The 27,678-nt window shown below is 40.8% G+C and overlaps 1 protein-coding gene across 3 annotated transcripts in view; it reads left to right on the forward strand.

Moving 5' to 3' along the window:
* Positions 1-27,678, forward strand: part of LOC122916124 (ubiquinol-cytochrome-c reductase complex assembly factor 1) — a 99,562-nt gene that overhangs the window by 36,315 nt on the left and 35,569 nt on the right. For all 3 annotated transcript variants that reach the window (XM_044263163.1, XM_044263164.1, XM_044263165.1), the window contains exon 7: positions 15,545-15,653. In XM_044263163.1, the coding sequence (XP_044119098.1) occupies positions 15,545-15,653 (109 nt within the window). The remainder of the gene's footprint in view (positions 1-15,544; positions 15,654-27,678) is intronic.

The following is a 27,678-nucleotide window of genomic DNA, read 5'->3' on the forward strand; positions in this document are numbered from 1 at the left end:
AGCCACTTGTCTGAAGTGTCTAGAGCAGGTTTGTGCAGGAGTTTTAATGGGAAGCGTTGCCGTAAATGTAGTTTGGGGCCCAATTGTGCTGTCACCCTCCAAGAAGAATGGGGGAACCTTTTTCTTCTAGGGCATAAGGGTATTAGGAGGAGGAATGGATCCACTCCAAGTCTGTGGAGAAGCTATGTTTTTCCAGCCCTGTTCTCTTAGCCCGAAGCTCTAGGAGGATAACGGAGGGATAGCCATGTCCGGTATTACAGGACTCAGTGGACTTGCCAGAGATGTGTAAGGTTGAAATACCTCCTGTAGGTGGTAGTATGAGGGAGAGCTAGGGAGGCTTAGAAAGCAGTTACAAAAGTAGAAAGAGTCCTTCCCATCCCCTAAGAAAAAAAAGTAAACCCTAATAAACAGAATACCCTGGCAGTGGACTTTTCAGAAAGCTTCCTTGGGTTCCCGAGGATGATGACTCCCTGTTGGCTCTTAGAATAGACACAGGATTTCTCACATATTTCTAGTTCCCTAGAGGAGGTGTTGATGATTCCCTTATCCTGTGTGCTTTCTTTAGTTCCTAAGTTTTTCTGTGTATTTCCAGTTTCTAGAGGGCCCTTATCAGTTGTGTATTCACGTGAGTGTGCAGCTGCAATGACTATGTATCCTTTGTCTCTGCCGAGCAAGATTAGTATTGACTGTGGCCGCTGAAAAATTGAGAGAAGTTGCTCTCTGGGCTTTCTTGTGTCCAATTGTGGACTTGATAAAGGCAGGCCTTCTCTCTTCCCTGTCCTGGGCAGTCACATTGCAATCCCTTAAGGTATCCACACCAGAAACCAGGGAGAGCTCCTTGACTTTTCCCTATCCCTTCATCTGGTCTCAAACTTTTTTGACCATGAACCACAGTAACAAATGAATTTTACCCTACAACCCAGAACACCTACATCTCTGATACTATAGTTTTAAAACTTGGCCTTACAATGCCAGATGGTCTCTGATATTTTCTATTCCGTTTGAATTCATTATAAAAAAAAAAATTAAGATGTCTCCCATTAAATTGATTTTACTGGGTTATAGGCAACAGTACCTGGAAACTGGTCTTTGGCCTCCAGTTTCCATCTTCACATGCCATTGGTCTTCTCAATACAAATTGGGTCAGTACACACACACACTCCTTAATATTCTCCATTATTCTTGGGACAAAGTATGTTTCTTGGCACAGTATTCTTATCCCACCAAATACGCCACCTTTGCTAGTGCTGTTCTAGGTGCCACTATTACCACCACTCCCTCCTTTACAAGATAAAAGAGTATTACATAATAGAAGGATCAAATCTTCTCTACAAAGCTTTCTTCTGTCCAGAAAGCCCTTCTCCCTGCTCTCCCCTGACAAACTCCTGTTTTTCATTCAATATCCAGCTCAGATATCATTTCTCTTTGAAGCCTTCGCTACCCTTCAAAGGTGATAATTAGTTCCTCTTCTGCGTTTTCTTAGTATTTTAGACACTTCTATCACAACACTCATCATGTAACACTATTATATTTTACCATATCGTCTTTATAGATGGTGAATTTATTGAGCGCAACAATTTTTTTTATTATCTTTTTGGAAAGGTATGAAAATGAGATATTTCTTCCCTCAACTGCATGTCTTACTCTTAGTTTGTATTAGTAAATGTTCAATAAGTAATTGATGGCCCCAGATCTGGTTTGGCTCCCACAACATTTGGAAGGGTCCTGGCACTGTCTTTTGGTTGGATGAGAGTGGCAAAGCTCCACTCCTATTTAAGTTTCTCTGGTGGTTACATGTATGTAGCTGGAATTTATGTTGGTGTTAGTAGATTTGTTGGAGGTTCCCCTTTTAGTTGTGGAACACTAATACCTTCTAGGTGCAGAGGTTAATTTTAGGAAATGGAATGGAATAAATAAGATTAGAATATACTTATGATGGAGATGGGATGCAGGGAATAAAGTGCAGTTTGGGTTTTTTTTTTTTTTTTAATTTTATTTTTAAGTAATCCCTACACCCAATATGGGGCTTGAACTTACACCCTGAGATCAAGAGTCGCATGCTTCACTGACTGAACCAGCCAGGTGCCTCTGCAGTTTGTATGTTTTAAAAATTATTTTAAAGTCAGGTGTATCATAAATGTAATAATTACTCAGCCTTTTACTAATATTATCTTTTGTTTATTTTACATGTCCCAAGCAGACGTGTCCCTTCTCCCTCTGCCCCTCCCTGCCTGCTCTCTCTCAAATAAATAAATCTTAAAAAAAAATAAAACCACAGATCTATTTGATTTTACAAATGGGGAAATGATTTTTGCAAGTTTAAGGAATTTGTCACAGGCCTCTTGATCTGTAGTGGAGGACCTGAGACTCCAATCCAAAGGTAACTGCTCCTTCTGCAATCACTTTTATCCGCTTTTGATGGTCATGGGGATGGGGGCTTCTTCCCTTGAATAGGAACAGCATAGCACTGACCATCATCTGTACAAAACTGTGTTTCTTGGTGCTCGCTATCTGGGTTCTGGGGGAGGCAAGAAGTAGATCTGAAAACAGTACAGGATGATAAGTGCTCTGTGTAGGTCTTATGGGAGCACAGAGGAAGGGGGGACTGCCTGGGAATGGTCAAAGGAAGCAGTTGCATCGGCCTTCTGGGGTCTAGAACCAGAGCACATGGGGTCTTGAGGAATTATTAGGAGGGTAGGAAGTAACTGTAAGCTACTTTTTAAGACATTCCAAGTGATTAAGAAAGATGTTCACTAGAAGGAGAAACAGGACAGAGAGGAAGCATTTTGATACTTGCTTTCTATTTTTTATTTTAAGAGGGGGAAAACACTGGAACATTTTTATGAGTCTGGGGGAAGAAGCCTCTGGGAAAGAAGAGAAGGAAGTAAACTGTGCTGGTGGGAAGGGGTTGGAAAACAGACTGGTCCCAGTCTCCAGCCAGAGAACTGCCCTGGCAGATGCTCCCGGCCTTTGCAAGGGGGCTCTTTAAAATGGCTACAGCAGCTTTGATGTCACTGTAGGCCTGTGTACATCCTCACTCTCCATGCCCCAGCCAATCACTCTGTTCAAACACTCACAAATGTGGCTTTTTACCCAAACCGAAGGCCAATGTAGCATCATTTTATCAACATTGCATAACCTAAAAGCACTGGTACCTGCTACCCAGGAGCTTGTCCTCTGTAGTGGATCTGACAGGCAGGCCCCAGGCCAGGTGTAGTTCTTGGAGGAGGCTCCCTGTCAGGTGAGATGGCTTCAGGAAGTGCCTCACCCCACTTGTCTGTTTGCCCACAGACTGTCCTGTGGCCCCCACACTCCCCACATAAAGGTTAGGCTTCATGGGGAGGGAGTTTAGGAAACCAGGTGGAGATAGCCATGTACACAGCCCCGGGGAAGGGTAAGCATGCCAGCTCACAAATAAATAAACTCATTCATTAGCACACTGCTGAGGCTTGAGTGTGGGCATGTAGGCTCTGCTTCCTTGGCCTCGGCTGGTGGCAGGGAAGGGAAACAAGCTATGTGAAAGTCCCCTTTGGGATTCCTTCTTAGCAGCCAGAGTGACAGACCTGCCTTGAATGCCCACTAGTCTTCACTGAAGTCAAAATCTGGTCTACTCTGAGCAGCTTATAAAGCACCATGAGGGAGAAACAAGGCCAAAACAGAGCAAGTCGTACAGGGTACTGAGAGCTGCCAATACATGGCAGGAGGTCAGCGTCAGGAATAACAAGAATTCTTCCCTCCCGGGTTTAGGCAGAGAGGAGCAGAGCGTGGCTAGGACTCTTGTTCCTTTGAACTTTTGCAGAGAGTGTTGCTGTCTTTCTCTTCTTTCTTGTCTGATCCAGCAGGAAGAGGCTCTTGGAGCTGTGCTGTCACAGAATGGGGGAGACAGCCCATACTGACACTGTCCTGGGAGATACTGGCTTGGGGGAAAGTAGGGGTGTTCAGGCTTTATTCCAGCTCTTTTCTTTTCCTTTGGGCAACCTTAGGTTACTCAAGTAATTCTGAACTACATTTTAAGGTTTTCCAAATGATCAAGAAGGTGGGATGGAGGGGAAATGTTTTTTTTATTATTTTAAGATGGGGAGACACTGAAATATTTTTATAAACCTAGAGAAAGAAACCTCTTTATTTCCTTCTCTTCTTTCCTCAGAGTGTCAGTTTTGTTTTTGTGAAATGGGAGCAGTTAAAATTGATTGAAAGAGGGGCGCCTGGGTGGCTCAGTGGGTAAACGTCTGCCTTCCACTCAGGTCATGGTCTCAGGGTCCTGGGATCGAGCCCTCATCGGGCTCTCTGCTCAGCAGGGAGCCTGCTTCCCCCCTCCCTCTGTCTGTCTCTCTGCCTATTTGTGATCTTTCTCTGTCAAATAAATAAATAAAATCTTTAAAAAAATTAATTGAAAGAGTATGAATGAAAGTGCATTTTCTTTCTTTTTTTTTTTTTTTAATAAGTTTTTGTTTATTTATTTAAGAGAGAGAATGAGAGAGAGAGAAGATGAGAAGGGGGAGAATCAGGGAGAAGCAGACTCCCCGATGAGCAGGGAGCCCAATGCGGGACTCGATCCCAGTACCCCAGGATCATGACCTGAGCCGAAGGCAGTCGCTTAACCAACTGAGCCACCCAGGCGCCCCAAAAATGTATGTTCAAGTGACAAGTCTGATATTAGAGGATGTCACAAATGGCAGTAATCATTATTATTATTTGCCACAACATCTTAGCCCTTTGTTTTTTGAGACACCTAGTGAAGTGAGTCTTTTTCCCCTTTTCTCTGCCTCTGTGCTTGCCTTTTAGCGATAGTTGGGAGCCAGGACTAAGACTTAACTACTCCTTTTTTTTTCTTTCCTTTGCTAGCTGGGCTATTTGCTTTCCTTATATGTAAAGGAGATCAGTATTATTTATGAGCCACTGGAATCACTGAGATACAAGCAAGGATGGTACTGTGAAGCTTAAAACCTCAATAATAAATTGTGGGTTTAAGAACATCATCAAATTTGGGAGGGGTAATTGGAATTGCTCCTAAACAGAGAGTAGTTTATATACAGACTAAGTCTATAGTTAGTGTAGGTGCTTAGTAAATACTTATTAAATGAATGATTAAGTTCATTATTTAATACAAGAATATTTTATTGATAAGTTCTTTCTTTGTAAAAAGATTTTTAAAAGTAGTCTCTTTTTAGGGCAGTTTTAGGTTTGAGCAGAAGATTATCTCTTTTTTTAAAAGTTACATTGCATTCTTTTTTAAAAAAATTTAAATATTTCATTTATTTATTTGATAGATAGAGATCACAAGTAGGCAGAGAGGCAGACAGAGAGGGGGATATGGGGGCTCAGTGCCGGGCTCAGTGCGGGGCTGGATCCCAGGACCCTGGGATCATGACCTGAGCTGAAGGCAGAGGCTTTAACCCACTGAGCCACCCAGAAACCCCTACTTTGCATTCTTTTTTTTTTTTTTTTTTTAAATTATTATTTATTTATTTATTTTCAGAAAAACAGTATTCATTATTTTTTCACCACACCCAGTGCTCCATGCAAGCCGTGCCCTCTATAATACCCACCACCTGGTACCCCAACCTCCCACCCCCCCCCCCCGCCACTTCAAACCCCTCAGATTGTTTTTCAGAGTCCATAGTCTCTCATGGTTCACCTCCCCTTCCAATTTACCCAAATTCCCTACTCCTCTCTAACACCCCTTGTCCTCCATGCTATTTGTTATGCTCCACAAATAAGTGAAACCATATGATAATTGACTCTCTCTGCTTGACTTATTTCACTCAGCATAATCTCTTCCAGTCCCGTCCATATTGCTACAAAAGTTGAGTATTCATCCTTTCTGATGGAGGCATAATACTCCATAGTGTATATGGACCACATCTTCCTTATCCATTCATCCGTTGAAGGGCATCTTGGTTCTTTCCATAGTTTGGCGACTGTGGCCATTGCTGCTATAAACATTGGGGTACAGATGGCCCTTCTTTTCACGACATCTGTGTATTTGGGGTAAATACCCAGGAGTGCAATTGCAGGGTCATAGGGAAGCTCTATTTTTAATTTCTTGAGGAATCTCCACACTGTTCTCCAAAGAGGCTGCACCAACTTGCATTCCCACCAACAGTGTAAGAGGGTTCTGCTTTCTCCACATCCTCTCCAACACATGCTGTTTCCTACTTTGCATTCTTAAGGGCAGTCTTTATTATGTTTTAGCAGGGAAGTATCGCCCCTTTCCCCTCCTCCATCCCCCACAACAGAGCTGAAATTGCGAAGTTGAATCAATACCAAAATGTAATTTGTTTTCTCAACACTTAAATATTTATTTATTTATTTTGCCAATTTTAAATGCAGTTTTATTTAAGACATTGCATTTTCCACTTAACAATACAGAACACTTAAATATTTATTATGAGGAATGCACCTATAATGTAAATTGAGGTAGATCTATCCTGTTCCGCTCTTTAAACCTAGTATTCTCAGTTGTGGAATATAGTTTACTTAGTGGCTCAAACATTATTGTTGTGCAGTGAGAGCCTGTGTGTGACAAGTGTTGGCTTTGTTTTGTGGTGGATACCAGTATCATCAGATCTTTTTTGTTTTTGTGTACCATTTTGGACTTATTGCACTCCTTTTCATCTCCCAATGTACTTTAACCTTTTCTGGGTGATTCAGGAAGTCCTGATAACTGTTTTTTTTTTTTTTATTCAAGATTTTATTTATCTTCCAGAGAGCACAAGCAGGGGGAGCATCAGGCAGAGGGAGAAGCTGAGGAGTCTGATGTGAGGCTGGATCCCAGGACTTTTTGATTAAGACCAGAGCCAAAGGCAGTTGCTTCATTGACTGAGCCACTCAGGCGTGTCCTGGTCCTAAAAAGTCTTAGCTGTACTTTGCCAGGCTATCTTTTTTGAGTTGTGCTGGGTATGTTACCATCCCTGTTGAACCTCATTTGCTGTGCTATTTTTTGTATGTTTGTTTCCAATATATTTTTAGTTTCTTTCTTTCCTGTTAGGGTGCCAACAGTTACTTTTGGTTGTTGTAGGTATGTTTGCCTCAAGTTAGCCAGTCTTTCCCCTTCTGATACACTATTTCTAATGTGATACTAGTTTTTTTTTTTTTCAAGATCTTATTTATTTATTTGACAGAGAGAGAGAGATCACAAGTAGGCAGAGAGGCAGGCAGAGAGAGAGGGGGGAAGCAGGCTCCCCCATGAGAAGGGAGCCCGATGCAGGGCTCGACCCCAGGACCCTGGGATCATGACCTGAGCTGAAGGCAGAGGCTTGACCCACTGAGCCACACAGGCACCCTGTGATGCTAGTTTTGATACTTATTAACCTTGTGAGGATTAAATGGAAAATAGAGTAAATGGATTCTGTAAGATTTGTACTAGTCATTAAAGGAGGAAGCTAAATAGTACTGCCTGGGATCAAATTATCAGGGGTCAGATGGCACCTTTGAGTAGGTTTGTAGCTCTGGGCAAGTTATTCTTCTGAGATTCAATTTCTTCAACTAGAAAGTGTTGACAGTGGGGAACACCTGGACTATACCAAAAGAAAGAGCTTTTGCACAGTGAAGGAAACAGCAAAATGAAAAGGCAACCTACTAAATGAGAGAAGATAATCACAAATGATATATCTGATAAGGGGTTAATGTCTAAAATATATAAAGAACTTATATGATTCAACACTCCCCCAAAATAAGTAATCCAATTAAAAAATGGGCAGAGGACCTGAACAGACATTTTTCCAAAGAAGACACAGATGGCCAACAGGCACATGGAGAGATACTCAATAGCAGTAATCGTTAGGGCAACACAAATCAAAACTACAGTGAGACTTCACTTTGTATCTGTGAGAATGGTTAGAATAAAAAAGACAAGAAATTGGGGCTCCTGGGTGGCTCAGTAGGTTTAAGCCTCTGACTTCAGCTCAGATCATGATCTCGGGGTCCTGGGATCGAGCCCCACATTGGGCTTTCCCTGCTTAGCAGGGAGCCTGCTTCCCCGCCCCGCACCTCTGCCTGACTCCCTGCCTACTTGTAATCTCTCTCTGTCAAATAAATAAATAAAATCTTAAAAAAAAAAAAAAAGAAATAACAAGTGTTGGTGAGGATGTGGGGAAAAAAAGGAACTCTCATGCACTGTTGGTGGGAATATAAATTGGTACAGCCACTGTGGAAAACAGTATGGGGGTTCCTTAAAAATAGAGGGTGCCTGGGTGGCTCAGTTGTTTAAGTGACTGCCTTCAGTTCAGGTCATGATCCTAGAGTCCCAGGATTGAGTCCCGCATCAGGCTCCCTGCTTGGCGGGGAGTCTGCTTATCCCTCTGACCCTCCCCCTTCTCATGCTCTCTCTTTCTCTCTCAAATAAATAAATAAAATCTTTTTTAAAAAAATAAAAATAGGAATACCATATGGTCCACTAATTCCACTACTGGGTATTTACCCCCAAAATGAAAATATGAATTTGAAAAGATACATGCACCTCTGTGTTTATTGCAGTATTATCTATAGTAGTCAAGATTTAGAAGCAACTGAAGTGTCCATTAATAGATGAATGGATAAAGAAGATTCTCCCTCTCTCTCCTCCCCCCTCTGGAATATTACTCAGCCATTAAAAAGGATGAGGTTTTTTTTTTTTTTTTACTGTTTTTGACAATAAGGATAGACCTAGAGGGTATGATGCTAAATTAATGAAGTCAGAGGCAAATACCATATAAGCTCACTTATGTATGAAGTCTAAAAAAACCAATGAATAAACAAAAAGCAGAAATAGACTTATAAATACACAGAGCAAACTGATGTTTCCCAGAGCGGAGAGAGTGAGGAATGGATAAAATTGATGAAGCAGAGTGGGAAGATACAGGCTTCCAGTTCATGGAATGAATAAGTAATGGAGATAAAAGGTACATCATAGGGAATATAGTCAATGGTATTATAATAGACTGTATGGTAACAGATGGTAGGTACACTTGAGGTGAACATAGCATAATGTATACTTTATGGTCTGAGAAAATCTGTGCCTTTTAAACCTCAGAAGGCAGGTGTATTAACAAACTACAGAATTTTCAAATAAATGAAGAATTCCATTACCTCACTTTTGCTGTTCATGAAGTGGCCTCTGACGACATGTAAGCATCAAAATTCACAGTGTCTTTTCAGGTGAGAGGCTGACATGAGCGACTTGATTAACTTTAAGAAAAATCTTATGAAAAAGGACTATTGAACTTTCTCTGTCCAGTTTGTTTCTGCTTTGCAGTATATCCTATGTCATATGAAGTAGTCAAATCTTTTTCCATGACCTGTTTTTATTGTTACAAAGTGTTACTTCTTAGGCACCAACTGGGTTCAGAGGTTACAAATTTAAAATCACAGCATCCCCAAATCTCATGGTTGGAAGGGATGTTAAAGACCACGTAGTCAGTCTCTTAGCTGAGTTCTCACAAAGTGTTTACCCTTCAGAAGTAGGCAAATTCTTTCCATCTTGGGCTTATTCATTCCATTATTCGAATCTTCAGAAACTCTCCTGTTAGAAAGTTATTTCTTTCAGTGTTCAGTGTTGAGGAATTCTTTCTCCCTCTGTGGTTTACCCATTGGTTCTTTTTTTTTTTTTTTTTTAATAGTTGTTAAGCATTTATATAAGCACATTACATTTCTTTTTTTTTTATAGTTGTTAAGCATTTATATAAGCACATTACATTTCTTTTTTTTTTTTCCAATTTATTTATTTTCAGAAAAACAGTATTCATTATTTTTTCACCACACCCAGTGCTCCATGCAAGCTGTGCCCTCTATAATACCCACCACCTGGTACCCCAACCTCCCACCCCCCCCGCCACTTCAAACCCCTCAGATTGTTTTTCAGAGTCCATAGTCTCTCATGGTTCATCTCCCCTTCCAATTTACCCAAAAGCACATACCCTCCCCAATGTCCATAACCCTACCCCCCTTCTCCCAACCCCCCTCCCCCCAGCAACCCACAGTTTGTTTCGTGAGATTAAGAGTCACTTATGGTTTGTCTCCCTCCCTATCCCATCTTGTTTCATGGATTCTTCTCCTACCCACTTAAGCCCCCATGTTGCATCACCACTCCCTCATATCAGGGAGATCACATGATAGTTGTCTTTCTCCGCTTGACTTATTTCGCTAAGCATGATACGCTCTAGTTCCATCCATGCTGTCGCAAATGGCAAGATTTCGTTTCTTTTGATGGCTGCATAGTATTCCATTGTGTATATATACCACATCTTCTTGATCCATTCATCTGTTGATGGACATCTAGGTTCTTTCCATAGTTTGGCTATTGTGGACATTGCTGCTATAAACATTCGGGTGCACGTGCCCCTTTGGATCACTACGTTTGTATCTTTAGGGTAAATACCCAGTAGTGCAATTGCTGGGTCATAGGGCAGTTCTATTTTCAACATTTTGAGGAACCTCCATGCTGTTTTCCAGAGTGGTTGCACCAGCTTGCATTCCCACCAACAGTGTAGGAGGGTTCCCCTTTCTCCGCATCCTTGCCAGCATCTGTCATTTCCTGACTTGTTGATTTTAGCCATTCTGACTGGTGTGAGGTGATATCTCATTGTGGTTTTGATTTGTATTTCCCTGATGCCGAGTGATATGGAGCACTTTTTCATGTGTCTGTTGGCCATCTGGATGTCTTCTTTGCAGAAATGTCTGTTCATGTCCTCTGCCCATTTCTTGATTGGATTATTTGTTCTTTGGGTGTTGAGTTTGTTAAGTTCTTTATAGATTTTGGACACTAGTCCTTTATCTGATATGTCGTTTGCAAATATCTTCCCCCATTCTGTCAGTTGTCTTTTGGTTTTGTTAACTGTTTCCTTTGCTGTGCAAAAGCTTTTGATTTTGATGAAATCCCAAAAGTTCATTTTTGCCCTTGCTTCCCTTGCCTTTGGTGATGTTCCTAGGAAGATGTTGCTGCGGCTGAGGTCGAAGAGGTTGCTGCCTGTGTTCTCCTCAAGGATTTTGATGGATTCCTTTCTCACATTGAGGTCCTTAATCCATTTTGAATCTATTTTTGTGTGTGGTGTAAGGAAATGGTCCAATTTCATTTTTCTGCACGTGGCTGTCCAATTTTCCCAACACCATTTATTGAAGAGGCTGTCTTTTTTCCATTGGACATTCTTTCCTGCTTTGTCGAAGATTAGTTGACCATAGAGTTGAGGGTCTATTTCTGGGCTCTCTGTTCTATTCCATTGGTCTATGTGTCTGTTTTTGTGCCAGTACCATGCTGTCTTGATGATGACAGCTTTGTAATAGAGCTTGAAGTCCGGAATTGTGATGCCACCAACTTTGGCTTTCTTTTTCAATATCCCTTTGGCTATTCGAGGTCTTTTCTGGTTCCATATAAATTTTAAAATTATTTGTTCCATTTCTTTGAAAAAGATGGATGGTACTTTGATAGGAAGTGCATTAAGTGTGTAGATTGCTTTAGGTAGCATAGACATTTTCACAATATTTATTCTTCCAATCCAGGAGCATGGAACATTTTTCCATTTCTTTGTGTCTTCCTCAATTTCTTTCATGAGTACGTTATAGTTTTCTGAGTATAGATTCTTAGCCTCTTTGGTTAGGTTTATTCCTACGTATCTTATGGTTTGGGGTGCAATTGTAAATGGGATTGACTCCTTAATTTCTCTTTCTTCTGTCTTGTTGTTGGTGTAGAGAAATGCAACTGATTTCTGTGCATTGATCTTATATCCTGACACTTTACTGAATTCCTGTATAAGTTCTAGCAGTTTTGGAGTGGAGTCTTTTGGGTTTTCCACATAGAGTATCATATCATCTGCGAAGAGTGATAATTTGACTTCTTCTTTGCCGATTTGGATGCCTTTAATTTCCTTTTGTTGTCTGATTGCTGAGGCTAGGACTTCTAGTACTATGTTGAATAGCAGTGGTGATAATGGACATCCCTGCCGTGTTCCTGACCTTAGTGGAAAAGCTTTCAGTTTTTCTCCATTGAGAATGATATTTGCAGTGGGTTTTTCATAGATGGCTTTGATGATATTGAGGTATGTGCCCTCTATCCCTACACTTTGAAGGGTTTTGATCAGGAAGGGATGCTGTACTTTGTCAAATGCTTTTTCAGCATCTATTGAGAGTATCATATGGTTCTTGTTCTTTCTTTTATTGATGTGTTGTATCACATTGACTGATTTGCGGATGTTGAACCAACCTTGCAGCCCTGGGATAAATCCCACTTGGTCATGGTGAATAATCCTTTTAATGTACTGTTGAATCCTATTGGCTAGTATTTTGGTGAGAATTTTTGCATCTGTGTTCATCAAGGATATTGGTCTATAGCTCTCTTTTTTGATGGGATCCATGTCTGGTTTTGGGATCAAGGTAATGCTGGCCTCATAAAATGAGTTTGGGAGTTTTCCTTCCATTTCTATTTTTTGGAACAGTTTCAGGAGAATAGGAATTAGTTGTTCTTTAAATGTTTGGTAGAATTCCCCCGGGAAGCCGTCTGGCCCTGGGCTTTTGTTTGTTTGGAGATTTTTAATGACTGTTTCAATCTCCTTACTTGTTATGGGTCTGTTCAGGCTTTCTATTTCTTCCTGGTTCAATTTTGGTAGTTTATATGTTTCTAGGAATGCATCCATTTCTTCCAGATTGTCAAATTTGTTGGCGTAGAGTTGCTCATAGTATGTTCTTATAATAGTTTGTATTTCTTTGGTGTTAGTTGTGATCTCTCCTCTTTCATTCATGATTTTATTTATTTGGGTCCTTTCTCTTTTCTTTTTGATAAGTCTGGCCAAGGGTTTATCAATTTTATTAATTCTTTCAAAGAACCAGCTCCTAGTTTGGTTGATTTGTTCTATTGTTTTTTTGGTTTCTATTTCATTGATTTCTGCTCTGATCTTTATGATTTCTCTTCTCCTGCTGGGCTTAGGGTTTCTTTCTTGTTCTTTCTCCGGCTCCTTTAGGTGTAGGGTTAAGTTGTGTACCTGAGACCTTTCTTGTTTCTTGAGAAAAGCTTGTACCGCTATATATTTTCCTCTCAGGACTGCCTTTGTTGTGTCCCACAGATTTTGAACCGTTGTATTTTCATTATCATTTGTTTCCATGATTTTTTTCAATTCTTCTTTAATTTCCCGGTTGACCCATTCATTCTTTAGAAGGATGCTGTTTAGTCTCCATGTATTTGTGTTCTTTCCAAACTTCCTCTTGTGGTTGAGTTCTAGCTTCAGAGCATTGTGGTCTGAAAATATGCAGGGAATGATCCCAATCTTTTGATACTGGTTGAGCCCTGATTTACCCATTGGTTCTGATTCTAACTCTTGGACAAATAGTCCAATCACTTGTCTACAATATTTAAGGCAACTCTCTTGTTTTTCTCCAGGCTACATGTCTTCTGATCATTCATCTCATCCTCTTGTTTCTTAAAATATAACGCTTAAAACTGTGGACAGCATTCTAAGCATTCTAAGAGCCTGATCTGTGCTGAATGGAACAAAAATTTCACTTTGAAGATATTATGTTTCCAATACTATATCTAAAACCATGTTAATATGGGGGACAACCTCATCATCACCTTGACTTCCTTTGAAGTTAATTGTCAGCTTAAGCCTATACGGCTTTTTTACACATAGATGGGCATGACTGACCTATCCTGTACCAGTACCAGTTCTTTAAGACTCAAGTGCAAGACCTTAGGTTTACCTCTGTTCAAATTCATTCTATTATATTCAGCCCATTGAAACAGTCTGTTGAAATATTTTTGGCTTATGGTTGGGTCATCCTGCATATTTGTCTTCTTGCCCAGCTTCTTGTCATCTGCAGATTTGATAAGTATGTTTTCTTTTCTCCATCTTAGTCGTTAACAGAGATGTTGAGGCAGGCCAGGCTGGAATCATTCCATTGTACCATACTATTGCTAGTAGAGTTTAATGGGCTGGATTAGATCCAGTATGCCATAATTATAGCAGGAAATGTCTTTTGGTGAGTAGTCCTATTATAGCCACCTAAAAACTATTAAATGAAAGATAATAGAAATAAGGATGCTCATTAAGAGTGAGATAAGGAACTAGTTTGAGATTTTATTTATTTATTTGTCAGAGAGAGAGGGAGAGAGAGTGAGCACAGGCAGACAGAGGCAGAGGGAGAAGCAGGCTCCCTGCCGAGCAAGGAGCCCGATGTGGGACTCGATCCCAGGACGCTGGGATCATGACCTGAGCCGAAGGCAGCTGCTTAACCAACTGAGCCACCCAGGCGTCCCAAGGAACTAGTTTGAAAAGTTAATGTCCCTGTTTGTATTTTTACACACAGTTAAGTATAATATATGTTTACTAATTAATAAAATATAATACAATTCTTACATTCTTATGGAAGATTTAAGCAGAGACCCTTATGGACTGATTAGAGGCAATGTGGTATAGGAGAGGAAGCCCAAACGAACCCTGAGATGTTTTATTCACTTATTTTTTGTTTGTTTTTATTCACTTATTTATTTAGCAAATAAGTATTAAATGCCTACTATTCTTAAGCCCTGGGTATACAATGGTTATTGAAAAAAAAAAAAAAAAAAAGAAACCCAAAACAGCCCAGGGGTGCCTGGGTGGCTCAGTGGGTGAAAGCCTCTGCCTGTGGTTTGGATCATGATCCCAGGATCCTGGGATCGAGCCCTACATCGGGCTCTCTGTTCTCTCTCTTCCCTTCCTCTCTCTGCCTGCCTCTCTGCCTGGTTGCAATCTCTGTCTGTCAAATAAATAAATAAATAAAATCTTAAAAAAAAACAAAACAGCCCATACTTGATCTTTGCCTTCAGTGGAACTTACATGCTAATGGGGGATATGTTTCGGTAATTACGTAGGTGAAAATCATAGTACTTTCTGTGATTGGTGTTCTAAATAGGTACTGTCAAACAAACAATGCAACTCATGTATTGAATTTAAAAGTTTCTAGTAGCTCCATTAAAAAAAGTAAAAAGAAAATAATGAAATTTATTTTTAATAATTGGTTTTATTTAACTCTATATCTGAAATATTTGAGGTATTTGTATTCTTTTGTTGAACTAAATCTTTGAAATCTTAAACTTATGCTACATGTCAGTTGGAACTAGTCACATTTTAAGTGCTCAATAGCCACATGTAGCTAGTAGCTTCTGCGTTGGACAGCATACCACTGTGTCCATCTTTACAGACTACTCGGTGGTGTTGGGCAAATTACTTTCCTTGTGTAGCCTTCTGTTTTTATTCAGTAAAATGAAAGATTTTGACTTGCTTATCTTCTAACAACTAAATTTGGGTCACTTGCATGTAGGAGAGTGAGGTGCTCCGAATAATCTCATTCTCTTGATCTGGGTGCTTCTTATATGTATATAATATATAATACATAATTTCTCAGGCTATACACTAAAGATTTGTGTACTTTATAATATTTATGTTATACCTCAATGAATGTTTTTAAAAATAAGATCACTTACAGTTTTTTAATTCTGTGTTGTTTCCTGAAATTAGTCAGATGAACTGACCTTCAGTATAAATGTATGATACAAAGAATGCAAACAGTCAGTTACTCTTTATATCTTCTTCCCACCCAGGATGTGTCTAGTCCGAATGAAGCAGGAAGGCCGGAGTGGGAAGTACATGTGTCGGATCATAGTTCATTTTATGTGGGAGGATGTTGAGCAGCGTGGCAGAGTCATGGGGGTAAGTGAAATGCTGTCAGATTCTGGTCCTGGAGAACTCCAGTGAGGGATTGCCTGACTTGAGTTGACGTTTTATATGTTCTAGAATGGCTTTGCTTTTAGATTTCTGTGTATTGCTGCCTAATGTCAGGTTGTAATTCAGTGAGAGTTGCTTCTGCCTCTTTGGAGACTGACATGCCATGGAGACTTTGTGTTTGCACACATTATTATGGTTTGTCAGAGTGAGGACATCCTGTGTGTGTGTATGGGTATGGAACTATTAAGCCCAAATAATGGTAGTAAGAGGGATGGATTTGTTGAATGGAGGAAATCAAATAATTGAGCTTTAGGACGCTATGCCTTTGACCCCAATTCAGACTTTGAACCAGTCCTCCTCTAAATTTGTTCTGATGGAAATACCCTGGCATCGGGCCTGCACTGTCCTCAGGAACTGAAAAACAAGCGCCTTGATCACTAACAACCTAGAATAATTTGGCAGGGTATCTGCTGAAGATGTACATTAGTACATTTAACAATTAACTGAGAAAGGGGGATTTTGTGTGTGTGTGTGTGTGTGTGTGTAAAGCATAGAGTGTAGGAAATGGAACCATAACATTAGAATAAGGTTGTTTATATAAATAGTAATCTCTTTCTTTGGGTATATTGTATATTTTTGTGTCTAGACCATATTTTACTAGATTGTAATCCTTGTTTTTTCCCATTTCATTGCCTCCCAGTTTAGGATTGTCTAAAGCAGATGGGATCACAAAATGGGTTACTTTCATTTTTTTCCATTAAGATGGTCTCCCTACAGACTGAGGAGTAAACAGAGTTTATATATGTATTATAAAAGTCGTACACATTCGTAGAGTAAAAATCAAACAGTAAAAAGTATTTAATGTAAAGACAAGTGTCCTTTCCCCATTCCAACCCCCCAAAAGTAACCATTGTTAAGAGTTGATGTGTATCCTTCTAGTTGTTTCTTAGATAAATGCAAATTATAAATAACACAAATGGGCTTAACCATACACAGTTTTGCGTCTTGGCTTTTTATCTTGATACGTATTAGATATGGGTTTTGTTTTAAGACTTTTTTTTTATGTAATCTCTGTAACTAATGTGGGGCTCAAACTTGGGACCCTGCAATCAAGGGTTGCTCCAATGATTGAGCCAGCCAGGTGTTCCTATATTAGATATGTTTTTACTTTACAATTGTTTTTATTTTTATTTTTTTTTGAAGGCAATGAAGTATTTTTTTTTTAATTAACATTAGTGTATTATTTGCCCCAGGGGTGCAGGTCTGTGAATCATCAGGCTTACACATTTCAACGGCACTCACCTAGCATGTACCCTTCCCAAAGTTCATAACCCAGCCACCCTATCCCTACTCCCCTCACCCCCCGACCCAGGAGCCCTCAGTTTGTTTTGTGAGATTAAGAGTCTCTTTTATGGTTTGTCTCCCTCCCCAGTCCCATCTTGTTTCATTTTTTCCCTCCCTGACTCCACAGCCCCCTGCCCTGCCTCTCAAATTCCTCATATCAGAGAGATCATATGATAATTGTCTTTCTCTGGTTGACTTACTTCACTCAGCACAATACCCTCTAGTTCTGTCCACGTCATTGCAAATGGCAAGATTTTGGGGTTTTTGATGGCTGCATAGTATTCCATTATAGGGGTGTGTGTGTGTGTGTGTGTGTGTGTGTGTGTGTGTGTATACACATATGTATATATACACCACATCTTCTTTATCCATTCATCTGTTGATGGACATCTAGGTTCTTTCCATAGTTTGGCTATTGTGGACATTGCTGCTATAAACATTCAGGTGCACGTGCCCCTTTGGATCACTACATTTGTATCTTTAGGATAAATACCCAGTAGTGTGATTGATGGGTTGTAAGGTAGATCTGTTTTCAACTTTTTGAGGAACCTTCATACTTAAAATTGTTTTTAAAATTCAAATTGTTTCTACTTGGTGTATATTTTTTAAGACTTTCTTCTGTGTTATCTACAGAAAATATATAATATTGTTTTTGTGTCTGTCTGTTGGATTATACCTGATCATCTTCTGTGTACTAATATGCAGTTAATATGTACTTAATTTTTTTTTCACTCAACAATATGTCTTGGAGAATTTTTCCCGTGCTGCTTAAGAGTTAAGTGGGAGGTCGTCCCCTATGTTGTATTTATTGTAATTATTTTCACATACTCTTACATCATTGTCTAATGGTATCATATGCTTAATTACTCTGTGTGTAAAATTGTGGTCTTTGAGGCTGAATCATGGAGATGATGGTTTCTTACTGAGAGGATATTTCCAAATTCTCATGTCTTTGGAGGAACTGCATGTATAGGAAGCACAGTGGACATCCGTTTGTTTTAAGACATTTCCAGTGACATTTACATGTCTTTCTCTGGGACAGTAGACCATTGGCGTTTCTGTTCATTCTAAGAAGAGGATAGCGTATGTCAGAGTTTTAGCTGCTATCAGCATCATCGTTATTTGTTTCAGAGTCAGTGAGTACTGTCTTTGGAAGTGTGTTTGTTCTTTGGTTCGTTGTTCATTTTTTTTCACTATCAGGCCTTTCTGCTGTCTTTGCTACCCAGAGTGGGTCAGCAGTCTTGAAGCTACTCCTGTAGCTAAGTGTTCCACATGCGCTCAGGTACTTACCGTCCATCTCTGTGGCAGCACCAGTGGACATAGGGTGGTGCTGCTGGTACCAAATCACTTAATGATAACCATTGACACCCCCTGGCCAGCCAAAGCCTTGGCTGAGTGCCATGCAGTGACACAGTAGCTCTTCTAATTATTTAGCCTGTTTTTTCTTGTCACTATTGACTAAACTTGCCTGGATGTTAGACTGCTAGAGCCGCGTGGGCCACATGGCTTAGTGAGCCATAGGTTACTGATTCTTGAGCTACAGGAACATTTTAGTTATTACCCCTCCTCCACCATCAATTTCCTTTGGACCTCCATAAATATCTCCATCACAATCTCCAGCACTTTGAACCTTCTGTGTTACTTTATAATGTTACTTCCTCTTGACTGCATGCTTTATAAAGGCAGGAGACCAGTCTTAATCACACGTTTTTGCTTACATAGGAAACATTGGATGAATAAATACTTGTTGAATGAATAAATTAATTTCAGCCTCTGAAATTTTATTTCAAAGCCCACTTATCAGATAGATGATGCTTGATTTATTTGTTTGTAGTCCATGTGTACATCAGTACAGCCTTGTGGGAATTCGTTTTTCCTTTTCTTTTTTTTTCCCCTCCATTTTATCTGACTATTTTTCTTTCTAAATTTTGTTAGATATGATGTCCTCTTGAGAAGTGTGTTAGATCGGTGTTTCTCACACTTTATTGTGCCTGTGGTCCACCTAGAGAATCTTGTTAAAATGCAAATTCCGATTCAGTAAGTTGGGGTGGAGCCACAGTCTACATTTCTAGAAAGTTTCAGCTGATGCCAGCACCATAGGTGGAGCAGGGTGAGGATGGGGCAGTCACACTTTGAATAACAAGGTTTTAGACGATCCATAATACTCCCCAAGTACAGACTTGTAAATTCACCTGCATGAAGAGAAATGCCAAGCCCAGTGTAGTTACAAAGACTATAAATAAAAGATGGTGATTTAAAAATAACAGACGTTTGAAAGAGTTGGGGAGTTACCAGTACTGCTTTTCTATTATAATTGACTTGGTTCCCCTGCACCCCCTTTCCAAACTCATGGTAGACACCCTTTATACAGGCAAGAAAATTATATTTTAGTCACTTTTGTTGTGTGATTGTGTGTGTAGAGGGGTTCTCAGTCTTTTGTGTGTGTACAGCCTAAAGAAATGGGAAAGTTAGAGACGTGCGGCTGGGGAAAGTAGTAGGGAGCCAGTCTGGCCTGGTTCTGACCCTGGCTGCCACGTCTCTCCTCCTCTGTGCTTCAGTTGCTTTAAAAAAAAAAAAAAAAGTGAGTTATTGGGGTGCCTCAGAAAATCTGACTAGAAGGTGGTAATTTGTAAATCTTTCTCTGTATAATTTGGCATCCCAGGTGTACATCTTTAAGAAAACCCATATAAAAAGTAGAATTTGTAAGACTGATCAATGTAGTGGTGATCTTTTTCATGCCAAAGAATTCTTAGAGGCAATTACTTTGAGTGGAACCACTTGTGAATTAATGACGAATCAGAAATTTGATTCAAGAACTCCTTTGAAATTAGAACTGCAGTCTCATTTGGTGGGGAAATTTTTATTAAAAATGTTTTGCTTTTTACCAGCTTTTCAGGAGCCCAACTATTGTGAAAAACAAGGCAGACTCATATATCATTAGTGAAGCTGGTATAAAATGCGAGTGTTAAATTTGAGGTTACAAAAATCACATCAATAATTTAGAGCGTTCTAACTTTAAAAAAAACATTATTTGGGATTTAAACATATAAATTAGCTGTGGAAATAAAGTTCATTATATCACCTCATCTGGTCTTGTTTTATTTCATTAACTGGTTCTTAAAAACCTTTGTGAGCTGAGTTGCAGCTGAAGAGGTTGGAGACCATTTTTCCTTGGGCCCTTGCCTCACTCCTGAGTGTTGCTAAGAGTAGAGAACTAAGACTTGACACAGCTGTAAAAACAGACAGCGCCTTTGGCCTCAGTGCTTTCTCTTGGTGCAGGCACATTTCAGATGTAAATTTCACTTTCTGCCTCTCCTACTAATGAAGTAAGTTTCTTTTGCTGGGTTTGCAGCCAGGTGTGTCCAGTCTTGTGGCTAACCCGGGTGCTTTAGTTAATTTTTCCATTTGTGACATTTCAACCAAACTTAAAAAACAAACATAAAAATTAGCTCAAGGCAGTGGCTCAAAGTGTTAATGGTAACCTTAGGCTGGCTAAACGACTTCCTCTCAGTTCTGCTCTGCCAGACATCTCCACCTTGTGGCTTACAATGAGCAGGTTTAAGCTTTCCAATAGTTGGAGACTAGGTGGGAAGGAGCATTAAGAAATTCCAAGTTTATCCTTATCAGTGGTCCCTGGAATGCAAGTTGTCTCATCAGGACTTCAGATGATTTCTTGCCAGCACCATTCCAGAATAAGGATGAGCCTCCTGTCATCTCAAGGTCTCCTGTCCTCGCTAGCAGAGCTTCCTCATGGGGGTGGTGCAGCAGGCCTAGAAAGAGGTGGAGGAGCTGTGGGCTGAACTGGACTCCTTTGTAAAATTCTACTTTTCTTCTTAGAACCAGCATTTTGCTTTGTAAGGTCCTCTGTGATCACACTCCAGACTACTTTTCCAAACTCATTTCCTCTAGCTCTTCTTGAACTGTAAATATGTAAAACCTTCTAGCACATGTGCCTGGCACAGAGTAAGCACTCAGTGAACATCACATTCCAGCCTTGCTTCACACACTCTTCCCTCCAGCTGAGCTGAATGCCTTGCTCTTCCGGTCTTGTGTCTTTCCCCACGCGGTACATAACACGGGTTGCCTAAACACCACAGCTTCAATTCCTTTACATCCCTCCACCCCATACTGGAAGCCAATCCCAGTTGTCCCTAGCTGGAAGTACCTTACCTTAGTAATATATCTATACCCTTCTTCTGGCTCTTATCGGTTCTCTTTTGTATCATTGTTATTCGTGAGTATTGATTACTTTTCAGGTAACTTCCCTGGGGACTGGGTCCTGAGGCCTCCCCCCCCCCCCCGCCCTTTGTATTCTCCAAAGTACTTATCTTTGCCCCTTGGCTGAATGCTTGTCCAGTAAATAACTGACAACAAAGGACTATTCTGGAAGCCCACTATATGTATTAGAAAAAGTGTGGTGGAGAGGCATCTCTTTTCATTCTGCGCATATTTGTTTGCTCTGTTAGTCTTAAATATTGTAAGAAAAAGAAATGAGAAATTGTTTCCTTGACCCTCAAGTATTTCTTTTTCCATGCTTTCACATCTTCTAATGGATTTGACTAAAAAAAACCAACAACTTATATATGAGGCCGTTTATGTTTCTAAACTAACAAAGACTTTAAATCTATAAAGGGTGGTAAAAATAAGAATTATACGTACTTCAGTTTTTCTGGAAATTTTCTTTCAGGCCTCTGTAATACCATTCCCTTCTTCGCCCTACCTCCCCACAGAAATCTTGAAACTCCTCTCTTTTACCACGAAGTAAAAATTTTGCTATACTTTGCACCTCTAAGTCAGAATTAACACTCACTGCCATCCATAGGTATTGTTTTAAAAGGCAAGGACCACTTTCAGGCATAGTTTTGTGGCCAGCAATAAGAACGGTGGGGTGTAAATTCTGAGCAATTCCTTGGGCTTGAGGCCTTTAAAATAAGACATACAATCGGAGAAAGACAGCTATCATATGATCTCCCTCATATGAGGAAGTAGAGATGCAACATAGGGGGTTAAGGGTGTAGAAGAAGAATAAATGAAACAAGATGGGATTGGGAGGGAGACAAACCGTAAGTGACTCTTAATCTCACAAAACAAACTGAGGGTTGCTGGGGGGAGGAGGGTTGGGAGAGGGGGGGTGGGGTTATGGATATTGGGGAGGGTATGTGCTATGGTGAGTGCTGTGAAGTGTGTAAACCTGGCGATTCACAGACCTGTACCCCTGGGGATAAAAATACATTATATGTTTATAAAAAATAAAATAAGATAAGACATGTTTGTTGTCAGATATCAGATGTCTTTTTTGAAAGTTTTTGAATGTCCTAAGCTGTTGGAGTGGATATTTGTTTATTAGCTGAAAGAAGGCTAAATTCTTAGACGGCAGAGCAGTTTCATTTTGGGATTGGCTCATGAACTTCAGCAGGGTCCAGCTGAGATGTATCTTTGGTAGAGGCATTTCTTTCTTTGCACAAGTTTCGTGACCCCAGGTCTCAAAAGGTGGCAAGGCTGCATGGAATGTGTGCTTTAGGCAGTTTTGGGACTGATCAGCTGCCTGGGCGCATACAGCCAGAATGCCCATGTGACAGCTTAGTTCCCGTGTCCTTCTGGGCAGCGTGCTGGACTCACTTCATTTCAGGGATTGTCCCTGCAAGAGAAGTTATAAACCTTTCTGAAATTGAAATTAAATAGAGCATAAAGCTCCTCTCTATGCACATGATGGCTTCTCTCTCTCATGGCTGCTCTTACCTTCAGTTATAGGTTGTGAGTTTCCAGAGGTCTAATTCATATTTGTCTTTGAATTCCTCTGGTACCTGAAATGGTGCCCTGCTCTCTTTGATGTCTTTTGTACCATAGTTCTAGTACTGCTTAGAACTGTGTGCATTGGCCTCAGCCAGAGCCATTTTCCACACCTCCCGTACAGGTGTTGCTAATGGTTCTCCTAAATCACTCGGGAGATGGGATAAGTAGCTCCATGAACCTGTTCTTCCTGTTTCCTGGTTCACTTCTGACATTGTCACCATCAGTCTAGCCTATCCAAGCTGAAATTCTTAGAGTTCTCAACTCTTGCCTCATTCTCTGCACCCAAATTGTCCTGTCATTTTTCTGACCAAAATATCTTTGGATTTTTTTTTTTTTTTCTGTCTTCTGTTCCATTACTTCATATCAACCCTCGTCATCTCTCCTTCATTGCACATGGCCTCCTAACTGGTTCTGGACTTGCCCCACTCTAGTGAACCCTGTCACCATATAAATCACCAGAGGTTTTTCCAAATTCCATGTCTGATGATATCCCTCTGTCTAGAAATCTGAGGGTTGAAATTGAGATATCTTAGCAATGGTATATAGAATGGTTCGTAGTCCTATAAGAGGATGTTCTTAGAAGATAGTGTTCGGTATTTAGAAATGAAATGATTTGATATTTTCTTTTTTAAAAATTTTATTTATTTGACAGAGAAAGAGAGCACAAGTAGGCAGAGAGAGGCAGGCAGAGGAAGAAGGAAAAGCAGGCTCCCTACTGAGCAGAGAGCCCAAAGCAGGGCTTGATCCCAAGGCCCTGGGGAACATGACCTGAGCCAAAGGCAGACGCTTAACCTACTGAGCCACCCAGGCATTCCCAAAATAATTTTATATTTTCACATGGTTTAATGGTTTAGCAAAAGATAAAAGGGCATGTGTATGTATATATAGAGAGAGATGAAGCAAATGTTAAAAATATTAACAGTTGTGAATCTAAGTTATACAGATTTTTATTGTAATGCTCTTAGATTTTTTTAAGTAAGTTTGAAACTTTTCAGGGTGAAAACTGGTCGGGGCAGGGGGAAGAGGAGGAAAGATATCTTTACATTCCAGCCCCAGCTCATCTTTCTAGTCTGATTGCTAAGAGACCTCTTTAATACACAGATATCCATGCGTGCATGTGCACACACACACATACACACACACACTCAAACAAAGGTTTCACTCATGCCAGGTTTTCACTGATGCTATAGTACACCATGTTCCTTTATGCTTTTGGGCTTTTGTTTATGCAGTTCCCTTTGTCTGAAGTGGCCTTAACACCTGTCTTGCCTTTTCATGGCACTGTAAGACACAGCTGGATAGTACCTCTTCCAGGAAGCTTTTCCCAGCAACACCCCCCCGCCCTGCCTGCCCCCCGCCCCCCCCCCCCGTAATATTGGTATATTTGGCCACTCCCTTCTCTGTATTGCTGTAGCGCTGTCCTATAATTGTGGGTTTGTATAGGTCACGCCCAGTAGACGGGATGAGGATCCTAGAATTCCTGGTGTCTTACCTAGAATGCCTGACATGGTCCCGCTTCAGGCACTTTGCTGGAAACAGGTCCTTGCTTCCATTATTAGTGATTGGGCAGCACTATCTCCCAAATACTGACTTAATAAATGATCTCTTATCATACCTGGATTCTATTTCTTTGACCCACTCTTCCCCGAGAAAGTTTCGTTTTTCTCTCCCTGCCCTGCCTCGGGGGTTCCTTGGCTCTTTCATCATTTATATTTCTCATTCACTTTATAGAATAGACGAACCTTAGAATATTAGATTGAGGGGCACCTGGATGGATCAGTGGGTTAAAGCCTCTGCCTTCGGCTTAGGTCATGATCCCAGGGTCCTGGGATTGAGCCCCACATCGGGCTGTCTGCTCAGCAGGGAGCCTGCTTCCCCCTCCCCCTCTCTCTCTGCCTGCCTCTCTCCCTACTTGTGATCTCTGTCAAATAAATAAAAAAAAAAATCTTAAAAAAATAAAGAATGTTAGATTGAATACCTCAGAGATTCTCTCGTTCCATGGTTCTCAGTATGGAGGGGCTCAGATATATGTATTTTGAAAAGTCACCCCAGAGGATTTCTGATGTGCCTCTCAAAATAAGGACTATAGATCGAGTTCCACTGGCTCATTTTCTGTGGTGAGAAAATGGAGTCCCAGAAAAGTTCATGGATTTGCTCAAGGTCAAGCAGCTACAAAACAGCAGAACAAGGACCCAAACTAGGGTATGCTGATTCCCAGCCCATTGTCCCCTTTACTATACCATGATCCCTCCCAGGGTGCGGGAAGGAGATCAACTTCATGTCCGGATCCTTCTCCTTGGTCTTCTCACCAAGGACTTCATAGGCCAAGAGGACAGCTTTTCTTGAGTCTCGAGACATTCCGTTTCTTCAGTGCAGTCCCCAGCCCGAGGCCCCTTTTATTCAGAGTTTCTAATCCAATCGGGCAGAGGTTTCCTACTCAACAGGACTAAGAGAGATTAAGGGGGAAAAAAGGACAGGTGAGAATGCTAACAATGTTCTGAATTTGTTTCTTTTTCCAGCATTTAGAGTCTGAATGTCTCCACATCGTCTGAATTTGCCTTAGTTGATTTTACAATTATTTTTCAGAGACTCCTTGGTTGTGTTTTTTTAAGAGTGGAGGAGCACTGAGACTGAACACGGTGCTCGGAGAGGCTGGGCTGGGAGACTAACAAAGGTGGTATTATACTGTGCACGGCAAAGCCAATAAATGAATTCAGGAGACACCTAGATGTGTTTCTGGAGGAGGGCGTGAGGGGGAGGGGTCTGGTGAAAAGGCAGAAAGGTGGGATTAAGATAAATTAAAATGGGGCCAGCATGTTGGATAAGGGGACAACCCCTTCCTGTTCCCACTATTGCTTAAGATTTTTCATTCTGCTTAGTTCAAAAGTTAAAACTAGTCCTTAACCATGGACTTCATATTTTCCCATCCCTCACTTTTTTACATAGGAAAAGAACTTCGTTGTGAAGCTTTTTCAGCCTGATACAGCAGTGTTTATTATTTGAATGCTGGCATCTATGGGGGTGTCTTGAACTATTAAAACTGGAAAGGAACTTTGAAATACTCTAGACCAGAGATTTTCAAAAGTGGGGTCTCCAGACCAGTAACCTCAACCTCACTTAGGAACTTGCTAAAAAATGCAAGTTTTGGGGCGCCTGGGTGGCTCAGTGGGTTAAAGCTTCTGCCTTCTGCTCAGGTCATGATCCCAGGGTCCTGGGATCGAGCCCCGCCTCGAGCTCTCTGCTCAGCCACCCACGCATCCCTTCCTCTCTCTCTGCCTGCCTCTCTGCCTACTTGTGATCTCTGTCTGTCAAATAAATAAATAAATAAAATCTTTTTAAAAAATAAAGCAAGTTTCGGGCCTCACCCTCCGTCTGCCACATCAGAAACTCTGGCTATAGACTGTATAGTCTGTGTTTTAATAGACCCTCGGGTTAGAGGTCCACTGCTCCCTTGCGATCTGGTCATTTAACTAACAGACTGGCTTGAGGAGAGGACTAAGTCTGTTAGAAACCAACTGAAGAGCAGAACTTGGGTCTCCTAACTGCCGGCTCTCCCTGCTCTCCCTGCTGATCCCGGGGAGTAGGGTGTGGGTGTGGACAGGTGCCCCGTGAAAGTTGGGGATTTCAGCACAATGCAGAAGCAGTTCACCCCCAGGAGTAGCTAACACTTACCGAGAACTCTCTCTTTGCTGGGCACATAAGCACCGTATGAATTTTACATTTTACACACAATTTTACCTGTGACTTAGTATTTCTGTCCTCGTTTTGTAGATGAAGGCAGCTAGGATCAGAGAGGTTAGTGGATTCGTTTCCTGTAGCTGCTGTAGCAACTTAGCACAAATTTGGTGGCTTAAAACAACAGAAATTCATTCTGTCATAGTTCTGTCTACCAGAAATCAGCTTCATGAGGCCAAAATTGAGATTTACCAGGGTTGTACTCCTTCTGGAGGCTATAGGGGAGAACCTGTTCTTTGCCCTTTCCAGCTTCTGATGGCCGCTGGCATTCTTTGGCTTGTGGCCACATCACTCCCAATTCCATTCTCCCTCTTTAAAGGTACATGTGATTACATTTAGGGCCGCCTGGATAATCCAGACTAACTTCCCCATCTGAAGATTCCTGATCTAATCATAGCTGCAGAGTTCTTTTTTCCCCATATAAGGTACATTCCCAGGTTCTAGGAATTAGGCTGTAGATAACCTTTTGGGAGACCATTATTCCAACCTACCAGAAAGATAATTTAATCAGTCTTAACACAGTAAATATGAGAGCCTGGATTGGAACCCAAACTTGCCAGACTTTAGAGACCATGCTCTTTTTTAAAAAAATTATTTTATTTTATTTTTTTTTTATTAACATATAATGTATTATTTGCCCCAGGGGTACAGGTCTGCGAATCGTCAGGCTTACACACTTCACAGCATAGAGACCACGTTCTTAATCACTAGTCTGTGCTACCCGAAAAGGTCATCACTCAGAACCATGACTCTAACGTAAGCATTAAGATTTTTTTTTTAAAAAAAATATTTCATTTATTATTTATTTGACAGACAGAGATCACAAGCAAGCAGAGAGGCAGGCAGAGAGAGAGGAGGGGAAGCAGGCTCCCTGCCGAGCAGAGAGCCAGATGCGGGGCCTGATCCCAGAACCCTGGGATCATGACCTGAGCCGAAGGCAGAGGCATTAACCCACTGAACTACCCACGCATCCCAAGCATTAAGATTTTTAATATAAGTGTTGTTTCCTTTTTCCTCTAACTTGCACATTATCGACCCTCTGAGTCCTTAAGCATGTCGGTATGTTGGTCCTGACTCCTTCAGTTAAATTGTTAGCTCCTAAAGGACAGAGATTATATCTTTTTTATTTAAAAAAATG

Source organism: Neovison vison, chromosome 8, assembly GCF_020171115.1.
Source record: "Neovison vison isolate M4711 chromosome 8, ASM_NN_V1, whole genome shotgun sequence".
Classification (NCBI taxonomy): Eukaryota; Metazoa; Chordata; class Mammalia; order Carnivora; family Mustelidae; genus Neogale; species Neogale vison.